The sequence below is a fragment of the Triticum aestivum genome, chromosome 7A, assembly GCF_018294505.1.
Source record: "Triticum aestivum cultivar Chinese Spring chromosome 7A, IWGSC CS RefSeq v2.1, whole genome shotgun sequence".
Taxonomy (NCBI): domain Eukaryota; kingdom Viridiplantae; phylum Streptophyta; class Magnoliopsida; order Poales; family Poaceae; genus Triticum; species Triticum aestivum.
The window spans coordinates 491,932,924-491,944,847 of NC_057812.1; the positions used below are offsets into that span (position 1 = coordinate 491,932,924).

An 11,924-nucleotide genomic window follows, 5' to 3' on the forward strand; every position below is an offset into this window, starting at 1 on the left:
GAAGTAGCTGTCTGAAGCATCATATTAGAGAAAAATGGAATTTGCAACGGAAATAGATATCTGGAGTGCAACACTGTAATCTTGTGAAGTTGTATGGTTGATGCTGGTTATGAGTACCCGGAGAATGGGAGCCTGGACCTTGCCCTATTTGGTACAGATTCTTTTCATTGATGCGGCTACAGATCTGCAGAATCAGGCTTCGTATAGACAACTAAGGACTTAAACCTACATTTGCATGCAAAGGGAAGTCAAGCTTAGATTGGCCGACACGTTTTGCGATATGCTTAGGCATTGCAAGAGGTCTGGCCTATCTTCATGAAGAATCTAGCATTTGTGTTGCGCACAGGGACATCAAGGCCAGCAATATGTTACTTGATGCCAATCTCAATCCTAAGATCTTAGATTTCGGGGTCGCCAAACTTTATGATGACCTGAAAACATGTGGACACGAGGGTTGCTGGCATATTGTTACCACCTTGCTAACCTCTGTCTATGTAGTATTTTTGTATGTAGTAGATGGCATCTTGATCCTATTGATCCTACTGGCCGATGTTGATGACTTCTCGGCCATGAAGAACTCATCCGCACTCTACAAGGTCACGCCGGCTCCACGTTGGAGCGGTGGAGGTGGCTCGGCGGCACGCGTTCAGCCCGCATCGAAGTTTGTGGTGGGTCGAAGCCCCAATGACTCAGTTATAACTTCTGTTTTCTTTGGAGTGCTTGTACCACCGGCGTCCTTTAATATATGATCTAGAGTCTTTTCCACAAAAAAAGGGCCATCTATCATTTGTAAGGCATATTACACACTACAGAGTGATATGTTTTTGTACCACTTTATTTTGTGCATCAAATGTGATAGTATACATCGTCGAATTTTAAAAAGAATCAAAATCAATTACAAGTGAAGTGTATTTCAAGTATTTGTTGTCTGGCTATTTTCTCTATACATGTGAAATTTGACATGTCTTATGCTTATATATGTAACGAATAAATTTTTTGAAAATGCGCGTGGCAACGCACGGGAGTCTACTAGTCTCCATAGCAACCGAAATTTGTTCCCTAAAAATCTGGAAGAATCAAAGCAGGGGGTAGTCAGTGAATCCCACGTAGTAATTGCTTTTAGTTTTGGTAACTCCCCACTGATGGTGCATGCTGGCCACTGTCCTGATCTAACGATTGCGTGGGCTTTGATCCAACGGCCATCTACCGGTCTGACGGGATGGCCCTCCGTCCCGTTCCGTTTCCACCGGGCCTATAAATTCCATTATCTCCCTGACATCCTTTTGCCACTCCTCTTGTCGCTTCCTTCCAAGGTTACAGGTGAGTGAAGGTGGACGGAAACCAGGGGAGATAATGACTGCCCGCGGCTGCCTCCTCAGATCCAAGGTGACCGCGATTCCCTTTCATTCTCTTATCGATTGCCTATCGAGACTGTTGATGTGGGGGAGAAAGAGGTACCTGCTCCTGCTCCCATCATCCAGGAACGCGAGAGGTGCTCCTTATTTGTCCGAGGCATAAGTGGCGCGGTAGATTACGATCGATTCAAGATGCTCCTTTTCTCTTGATCGATTCAAGATGTTCCTTTTTCTTCGATCGGTTCTGGAGCGACAGCGATAGAGCAGTTCCTGGGGATCTGTTTCTGTTCGTCAGTTCCCAAGCTTTTACACTAGGACGTGTGTAAAAAAATTCAACAGGGGAAAGTTAACATGTCTGATCTTTCATTTTGTTTTTCTTCTTCCCTCTTACCGCACAGGCTGAGAGCTTAGTGAAATATGTAGCCAGCGCTGGAAGCTGGCATGGGCTGCATAGTTTTTCAGAGGCATCAGCCAGGGGTTTCAGCTCTGAGCCGTCTCTTCAGGCCGACTCGACGGAAGAAATCGGGTGAGTAAAATCTCCATGAGCAGAAATGTTAGTGTGCCACGCTCTGTTGCGCGATTGGATGCTTTCAAGCTTCACATGGATTATATTTACGGTGTATATTTTCTACTGATGCTGCAACATTTTTCCAGGTTCAAGGGGCATGGCATGCTGGCTCCATTCACAGCTGGATGGCAGAGCACCGATGTGCATCCCCTGGTTATCGATAGATCTGAGGTTCTGGGCCCTTCCATTGCTTTAATGTTCACTTGTCTGTAAATTGCAGTGATTGTAACTTGAAAGTTCTATCTTACACTCCGCAACTCATATTACAGGGTGCATATGTCTATGATATCAATGGGAAAAAGTATATAGATGCTCTTGCAGGACTCTGGTGTACTGCTCTAGGTATGTGCACCGCACGATCCGTGGAGCCAGATTTTACTACATACCAGAAAATTGTTGCATTATTTAGTTGATGCTAGTTGTATCACATCTTCTTTTTTTTTTCTCCATGGCCCTAGTGGGGTAGTCAAACTTAAATTTTATGTTCACTTGTAATAATTTCAGTTCTAAGAGCTTTTACATGCATTTAAGTAATTCCCAGATAATGTAGGGGCAGTGCACTGGACACTTGGGTTAGCAAGAGTAAACAAAGTTTTGCACAAAACTGAATCACTTACTACATTTTTGCTCGGAAAAAACTTACTCCTACCATTGACTGATTGCACTTAATAAAAGGGCTGGCTATTCCTATTTCAAATTAGTACCAAGATGAAGAAGAAATTTTCTACTTTCATGTTCTGTTAGCATTGAGTGATTGACAAAAAACTACCACTTTAGGGATTTGCGTCCCACAGAACAGCCGCTTTAAAAAAAGTGACCAAAAACTACCAAAATTTTCTAATTTCGTAACTAAAAACTACCACTTTCAGATAGTATCCAGTTTAGACAATTTAAACGTGTTTATGACAAGCAGGGCCCATCTGTCAGCGTCAACCTCCTTCTTCTTCCTTCTCTCTGTGGCATTTTCCCAAACACCTTGTGTGCGCACCTGCGCGCCACCTCCGCCGCCGTCCACCGGGCTCAGCAGGGAGGGCCCGGCGTCGCGCCCCCACCTCGGCCTGCTGCTGCGCTCGCCTTGCACGCCTGCGCTGGCGCCGCGCGCCCCGCCAACCTCTCGCAGCTCCCTCGCTCACCCGCGCCCCGCCGTTGGCTGCCGCGCTCCCCTGCTCTCCTTGCTGATGCGTGCTGCTGCTGCTGCATCGCAGCCCGCCGCCGCGCCACCCGCGCGTGCCCCGCCGGCGACTTGCCGAGCCGCGCCACCGCCGCCCGCCTGCGCCACAGCCGTCCCGCGCCGCTCCGCCCGCGATGCCTGCTGCTGCCGCTCCGGGCTGCTGCTGCTAGCCGCCGCCCGACGCCGGCGCTCGCCGCCGTCGCCCCGGGCCTCCAGCGCCCCGTCGCGCGTAACAGCCACCCAGTTCTGGCAAGGCCGACGCAGCCGCCCCTGCCGGACGCCCTGTGAAGTTGATTTTGACGCCACGTCAGCGCTAACAGATGGGCCCTGCCTGTCATAAACACGTTTAAACTGGATATTATCTGAAAGTGGTAGTTTTTAGTCACGAAATTACAAAATTTTGGTAGTTTTCGGTCACTTCTTTTAAAGTGGTAGTTCAATGGGACGCAAATCCCTAAAGTGGTAGTTTTCTATCAATCACTCGTTAGCATTGATTTTATATCTAGATGCTATCACTGCACTCTTTTCCCACTTTTTAATATGCTTGGAAGAAAAAGAAAACACATTAAAATACCATAAACAGCTCTTGTTGGTTGAGCACCCTTTCCTAGAAAATATATTAAAATTGTTCACAGCAAGTTTTTTTTTCTGGAAAGGAAGGGTATACCCCCGGCCTTCGCATCGATTGATGCACACATCCATCAGCGAGGAGGTAGTTCATTTTGCATCAATTGGAAATGAAGGGTTCTTTAATTTAGCAACCCACCTACAAGAGGGTTTCTTAAGAGTTATCATACTCACTCTGTTCCCAACGACTTATAATTAGGAACAGAGGAAGTATAACATATATTTCGGTGTATTACAGTTACAGCTCATAGCCACTGTGGTTAACATATTATTTTTCCAGCTGCTACATTTTGCAGATTGTTTTTAGATAATTTTCTCTTAGCTGTTCGCATTATTTTCAGGTGGCAGTGAACCTCGACTAGTCAAAGCTGCAACAGAGCAATTAAACAAATTACCCTTCTATCATTCCTTCTGGAACCGTACTACCAAACCATCATTGGTACATACTTTGATCTCTCAGTGTCCTCCTTAAGACAATTACTATGATATACATTTTCTGTTGTTGAGAACATCCTGTCCATTTCTTTCTTCACCTTCTTCCACTAGAAAGTAAAGAATGTTTATGAAAAGACCGTTTGAATGAAGTTCATCATGAATGCTGTGTTGCTAATTCAGGATCTTGCAAATGACGTCCTCAACATGTTTACTGCAAGGGAAATGGGAAAGGTATTCTTCGCAAATAGTGGTTCAGAAGCAAATGACTCCCAGGTACGGGTTAAACAAACTGTCATTTCGAGTTTATGATGGTCATATCTTAAGCACCTCTTTTTCTTATCTGCCCACTGTGCTCAATCATGAATAGTCAAAACAATACACAGTGTCACCTCCTGTCGAAAATATACATTTTGCCACTGAAGAAACGACTATGCTTTTGATCTTCTATGCACAGGAATATTAACACTATCATGGTTGTGAATTTTATATTGTGTTCCTACAGTTAGTCCACCTGCCTGAGTAGCGTATGGAGTACTCATAAACTAGTTTAGTACTACCTCCGATCCAAGTGTCACAGTTTTGAACTAACCCCAGTTCAAAACTGCGACACTTATTTTGGATCGGACAGAGTACTTCACTGCGACATGACCTGTTATTGCTGAATCTTGCTCTGTCCCCGTTGATGCCTTTCCAGATCGCTATTTAGATCCATTCCTCCACTCCTGATAATGCTGGTTTTTTACAGGTGAAACTAGTGTGGTATTATAACAATGCACTGGGGAGACCAAAGAAGAAGAAATTTATTGCACGCTCAAAATCGTAAAGTTCCTTTTCAGTTTCTTTACTACTCTATTCTACCTAATACCAGTACATATCTTGTTGCTTCATTTATTCACAAATCTTTACCTAGCACTCCGAATCCAGTTTGACTTGCATATTATTCGTTCAGCGGCATAGCAACATCATATTGAATTGCAGGCCAAGTGTTTTGCAATCATGACATGAAATTTGTTTTGTAACAATTTTGCATCACAACTAATAACAAATTGAATAGTCCAATAATTGCATTGTAACGAGTCTTCACCAGGACACATGCATTACCGTTATGGTATTTATTCTAATTTTATAATATGATTTTAACAAGATAGTGACTCTCTGTTCTTACAGATATCATGGTTCAACATTAATATCAGCTAGTTTATCCGGGTGAGCAAAGGATCTTGCATAATAAATAATATTTCTTTTTTTAATCCTTCAGTTTGTGCAAAATAATTTAGGAGGATGTTCTATTTTCCTCAGTTGGCGCGCTCCTTATGTTTCTGGTATATTTGTGATCACTTGCTAATTTCTTCTTTATCCGTAGTCTTCCTGCTCTTCATCAAAAGTTTGATCTACCGGCACCTTTTGTTCTGCACACAGACTGCCCACACTACTGGCGCTTCCATCTTCCTGGTACCAATAATTCAGTTTTTTTTGTACAGTCACCTCAGGATATTACGTTTAATGAATTGAATTTGTTGCGATATAGATGAAACAGAAGAAGAATTTTCTACTAGACTTGCAAACAACTTGGAGAATCTTATCCTAAAAGAAGGACCAGAAACAGTAAAGTTTATGTTTTTATTTTCTTGTCATAATGGATCCTACGCTATATGTTGGTCAAAGGTTCCTGAAGTATCCACCCCCCTCCCCCCTCCCCCTTGTCTCTTTCCAGATTGCTGCTTTCATTGCTGAACCTGTGATGGGTGCCGGTGGTGTCATCCTTCCTCCAAAGACTTATTTTGAGAAGGTGACCTTAAATTACATATAACTCTGAAGTACTTAATTCTAGCTTTTAAATAAAGATTGTAAATTAATATGGCACTCCTGTAAATTAGAGATAACATGCCCCCTTCTATTGGACAGTTGGCGGCGTTTCCAGTTCGGTGGTTTGTGCTGGTGATAGACACCCTCAACAGGTTGTTGGACAAGTCTAGGGAGCTTGGGTTGCTCCGCTGCCTAGCGCCTTAGGAGGCTTGGGTATACCGGGCCTCGGTAGGGCAGCCACTAGCCTTAGGCAATCATCTTCGACAATGCTCGGCTCAGTTTAGTTGGCCTCCTTCTATCAAATCGAAAGCTAGGCAATGGGCAAGGGCAGGCGTGAGAAGGTGTGCCATCATCTCGTAGTTCGCTCAGAGGGTGCGTTGGAGCAAACGCTTTAGGATTCGTGCGTGGGATCTGACGTGCACGAGAGCATTCGCTCGGAATTCTTGAAAATCTAACGGCAGTTTTAACATTTAGGAAAAAGAAAACTGTAAGGATAACTTGAAGCATTCTCTGTTTTTCTTCGCTCCTCCTCACAATGGTGTCCTAGGCGGTGCATCTAAATGCACACCTTTGCTATTAATAAGATGTTATATCTCTCCAAAATTTCCTCTATTTGGTACCAATTTTGAAAAGCTAGTTCCAATTGCTTTACATACGCGGCAGTGTGCTGTTGCTCCTTTTGAATTTTCAAGCTCCCATAGTATTTCTTCCAAAAAAATGTGTTGCTGAGTGCAGCTAACTGCGCTTACCCTATTTGTATAATTTAGGTAGTTCCACATCAAAAAGTTAGTTGCTCTTGCTCCATGTAATGTTAACCATGTGCTATTTTCCCTCCTCCATCAGATTCAAGCAGTCCTCAAGAAGTACGACGTCTTGTTAATAGCAGATGAGGTAACTTAAGTTTATGAGGTAAAAAGAGAGTAAAATAATTTCTCGGTGGAAAATTTATGTAATTAGCCCTTCAGGTCATTACTGCATTTGGGAGATTGGGAACCATGTTTGGATGTGATATGTATAACATTCAACCAGATCTCGTCTCCGTAGCAAAGGTGAGTTGCTGAGTCCAGTCAGTGCCAGTAAAATACCTAATTGTTGGATGGTAACTTCCTTTCTTCAAAGGGACTGATAAATATTTTCTTTTGTACTATTCTTGTTTTTTCATCTGTCAGGCTCTTTCTTCTGCCTACATGCCAATTGCAGCTATTCTTGTTAGCCCAGAAATAGCAGATGTAGTTCATTCGCAGAGCAGTAAACTTGGTAAAGCTAATTATATTGCAGGGACTCTTCTTTTTCTCTTGCTATTGTATTCACAAGCACTTCTGTTGTTTGTTACAGGCTCTTTTGCTCACGGCTTTACATACTCCGGGCATCCAGTTGCCTGTGCTGTTGCCATAGAAGCTCTGAAGATCTATAAGTAGACCACTCTTCCCATAACAATACTCAACAATCCATTTATGTTGATACATGTGTCTGATGAATCGTTTTAATAATTGGTATTAGGGAAAGGAATATTACCGAACATGTCAACAAAATTGCCCCAAGGTTTCAAGAAGGAATCAAGGCCTTCTCAGGCAGTCCGATCGTCGGAGAAGTAGTTATTATGTAGTTTAGGTTTCTTTCTTTTATGACTACTTAATTCTTCCTTTGTTGTTTAAAAACATAATTTCTGCACTCCTATATGCAGATACGTGGCCTGGGATTGATACTTGGAACTGAATTCGTCGACAACAAGTCGCCAAATGATCCATTCCCTGCAGAATGGGGTTTGTACTTTATACCTTTTATTCTTTATTTTTTTAGCAGGCTTTACTAGCATGGAAATTCCTAGGCACTAGCGATTTTTCCTCTGCAATCCATGCTAGGGAAATTTGGTTATTTACCACCGGTGTAATGTAACTGTTGAGTTTTTAGGCCAGTTAGGAAATTAAATGAATTAACCATCCATGGGGCATCTCTAAATTTAAACTATAACTGTTGAGTTTTTAGGCGAGTTAGAAAATTAAATGAATTAACCATCCATGGTACATCTCTAAACTAGTAATAGTACTTTTTTTAGATGAACTAGTAAGAGTACTTATCAGCAGCCAACACAAAAAAGAGGGGGTACCAATCAGTTGAGAGTAACTTGCACAAAAATAAACCATCTCAAGAGTAAAAGAAGCCTTAAAAATGGCATGGACAACTGAGTTTCTTATGGTTTGATTTCAGGGGTTGGTTCAATATTTGGTGCCGAGTGTGAGAAGCGTGGTATGCTTATCAGGGTCGCTGGGGATAACATCATGCTGTCACCTCCACTAATAATGACTCCTGATGAAGTTGAAGAAGTAAGATCATACTCTTTGCAATATCCAATCTTTCTCTTTGGTATCAAACACAAACTGACTGAAAATTGTTCAAACCATGGCTCTTGCTTTAGATTGTGAGCAAATATGGCGGGGCCCTAAAGATACTGAGGAAAGAATTGAGGAGCTCAAATCAGCCAAGAAGTGAGCAATGCCAATTTGCTGAAAGCCTCTAGTGATGATGGTGACGACAATGTACAGAGTGACTTGAACAAATAAATACCAATAATAACACCGTGAGCCTGAAAATTGATCTTGATGTGGAAATTTCAGTTCTTATTTAGCATCTCCAGTCACAGAATAGCCATGTTTGTGACCAGAGGGAAGGGCCGCAGTGTTTTTCCAACTATTATGGGAACCTTTGGTGTCTTTTTCCGGCTTCTTGATTTAAATGACTAATTTGGTGGTGTGCAATTTGATAAAAAAAAACTTGTAGTGTTGCACTGCCTGAATTTAATTAGCCTGCTAAACTAAATATAGTCAACTTCCTGCAAAAATATAATATTGTTAACAAAAAGAATAAAACACTAAACAAATTCAAAAAATCTGAATACACATCAATATAAAAGACTCTTCTAGGTGCTTGCAAATTTGCGGACTGAGATGACATCCGAGGAGCTCGCTACAAAAAGAATCGGAGCTCGGATTTTGTTGTAACTTTTGGAGAAAAAATTAGCTCTGTTTTTTTTACTGAGCTCCTCCGATGCCATTTCAGCGTGAAAAATTACTATCACCTAGAAGAGTCTCATTTTCGGACACAGCTTCGGTGCCTTAAAGGCACATGCCTTTGGGTCACTGACATGTGAGCTAGCTATCTGTTGGGTCCACATGTCATAGACACAAAGGTAGGTGCTTTAAGGTACCGAAGCATCGTCCCTCATTTTCTGTGTAAAAATTTCATATTTTCTGAATTTATTCTGTATTTTTTTAAAATTTACTGTTCACCCAGGTGCCGAAATGTCTGCTTAAATATCTTCACTTTTTATCAACGCATCGAGATTCAAGACATCTCTTTTTATTTCTAATCATAAGACTTTTATATGTATGTACTAGTCAGATAGGATCCGGGCTTGCCTGCTCCCTCCCTGTGCTTCCATCTGTGCTCCCACTTCATCCTACGGCTGTCTTTTTTCCTTTTTTCTTTCTAATCTAATCATCTCTCCCCTGATTTTAAGAGGGTGGAGCCAGGCCTTATTTTGTTCCAATCAAATCAAGCCACATAGACGGAAGCATGGATAAGCCACGTAGACGGAAGCATGGATGGGCACACGACGGGGGAGCAGGCAAGTCTCGTCCAGTCAGATGGCCTTGGAGGTACCACACGTCGCTTGCACCACAATAATTTTAGTTTGTGTTCCTATCTGTATATTAAAGACAAGGAAATAGTCAGGCAAAAAAGAGGGGTCGAATTATGACCTCACAAAAACAAACGTTTGCTGTCATCATTTGCACCACACAACGCCAAAACCCATTCTTGGCAACAAAAGGATGGTAGGAAAACAGAGTGTGCTCATCTCCAAGACAATAAGATGATTCTACGGCATGCCAAGTGCCAACCAATTCAACATGTTATTGTTACAGATTCAATACGGACATCACACTCTCTATTCATGTTAGTTCATAAATGGTGCGCACCACTGCAACGACAGATCCTTACCCGGTGTGCCTCTGACCTTCTCTTACTCCATCTGCTTCACGAACTCGGCGAACGCGGCACAAGACGAGCCACCTTCCTTCCACGCCGCGGCGGCGCTCTCCTTTACGGCCATGGCCCGTTCGACGACCGCTCGCCGACCTTCCGACTCCATGTCCATGATCTGCCTAACCGTGGCATCCACATTATCGGCCGAGACAAGCACCCCGGGTTTGTTATACCCTCTCACCGCCACGCCAACCTTCATCTCCTCGACAATGTACACCTTGTTCATCCACTGCTCGGCTTCCAGCGGCCAGCACACCATCGGCACGCCGGTGGCCGCCGCCTCCAGCGTCGAGTTCCATCCGCAGTGCGTCATGAAGGCACCAGTGGACGCGTGACGCAGCACGTCCATCTGTGGCACCCAGGACGCGGTCACCACGAGGCCCCTGCCGGCCGTCCGGGCCAAGAACCCCTCGGGGAGGAGAGACAGCGTCGCGTCCGGCTCGCCGGCGACTGCGGCGAAGGCAGGAGGCGCGCGCAGCACCCACAGGAACCTGTACCCGGACATCTCGAGCCCCTTGGCCATCTCCCTGATCTGCTCCAGCGAGGCCGTGCAGCGGCTGCCGAAGCAGATGTACACGACGCTGCCCTCGGGCTGCGCGTCCAGCCACGGGAGGCATGGGTGCCTCTCCTCCTCCTCGCCGCCTTCCGCGATCAACGGGCCTACGCAGTAGACCCGCGGGGCGGCGCGGCCGCGGAGGCAGCGCCCGTCTCTAATCGCCGCCACCGCCGAGCCCTCCAGCGCCTCGAAGGTGTTCACCAGAATGCCGCGCGCTGTCGCCATCCGGCCGAATACGTCCAGCACAGCCGCGTACAGGTCCGTCCCGCTGTCGAGCACCCCGTCGACCAAGTGAGACGCCGGCATCGTGGGCACGCCGGGGAACGACACGGGCGCGTCGCCGAGATCTTTCAAGTCTGCGCCGCTCCCGGAGCAAAATGAAGGCAGCTCGAGGAAGACGGTAAGGTTGGCGGCGCCTGTGCAGTAGAAGAGGTGCCCCGGGACGCCCACCTCCGCGGCGACGTCGAGGAGGTAAGCGGCGAACATGTCGGCCACGAGCGCGTGGACTGCGGGGAGGCTGCGGAGGAAGTCTCGCAGGCCGGGTGCCTGGGAGCGGAAGACAGCCTGCATGCGGATGAACGGGTGCACGGCGCCAACGGAGTGGTCATCGGCAGGAGGGGGAGGGAGGGAGTGGACGGAGAGGGAGGGGAGCCGGGAGGCGTACCGGCCGATGGTGGAGCGGAAAACCGGGGAGGTGAGGGTTGGGTCCGGGACGGCGACGGTGACGGCGAGGCCACGACGGAGGCAGACCGCAGCGAACTCCATCATGGGCGTGAGGTGGCTTATGCTCTGGCCGGGGATGAGGACCACCCTCCTCGCCGTCGCCATTGGAGGGTTCTTCTTCTGGTTTTGTTTTGCTTTGGTTTGTGGCCTGTGGATTTCGGGTTTGGACAGTGGACCGACCAGCCGAAAGTGCGAAACCTTGTGTAGCTTCTAGGTTGCTGTCTTATCAGGAGATGGACCGACCAGCCGAAAGTGCGAAACCTTGTGTAGCTTCTAGGTTGCTGTCTTATCAGGAGATAGGTGCAGTTCTTTTCGACTAGAGGTAAACGCGCGCTCGCCGCGCAGTTTTTAAGCATGATTGGTTTGATGCTAAAAATTGGCATGCCAACATTTGATAAATGCCAAATATTGGCTAGTGCTTGGTTGGTTACCAAGTTTACTTGCCAACCTCACAAGAAGTTGTCAATTATGACAACTTTGAATATTGCCAATTGTTGGCTTGCTAAGTATTGGTAATGCCAAATGTTGGCATCAAACGAATTATCCTCTTTCACTTGTGGGAATAATTTTTTCTCTAGCATGTTTATCGTTGTCAGTTGTTTTGTTCTGGGTTTATTTGCGTTGACTTGAGTTTCATTT

General features: G+C 45.4%; 1 protein-coding gene and 1 pseudogene across 1 annotated transcript; one reads left to right on the forward strand and one right to left on the reverse strand.

Moving 5' to 3' along the window:
• Window positions 1-1,291: 1,291 nt before the first annotated feature.
• Window positions 1,292-8,673, forward strand: LOC123147744 (probable gamma-aminobutyrate transaminase 3, mitochondrial; annotated as a pseudogene).
• A 643-nt stretch (window positions 8,674-9,316) lies between these two features.
• Window positions 9,317-11,539, reverse strand: LOC123147745 (anthocyanidin 5,3-O-glucosyltransferase). The gene is made up of 2 exons (XM_044567053.1): window positions 9,962-11,539; window positions 9,317-9,665 (listed from the first exon to the last, which is right to left on the reverse strand). Exon 1 carries the CDS (start codon window positions 11,388-11,390, stop codon window positions 9,984-9,986), a length of 1,407 nt encoding a protein of 468 aa, XP_044422988.1. The 5' UTR covers window positions 11,391-11,539; the 3' UTR covers window positions 9,317-9,665; window positions 9,962-9,983.
• Between the last annotated feature and the right edge of the window lie 385 nt (window positions 11,540-11,924).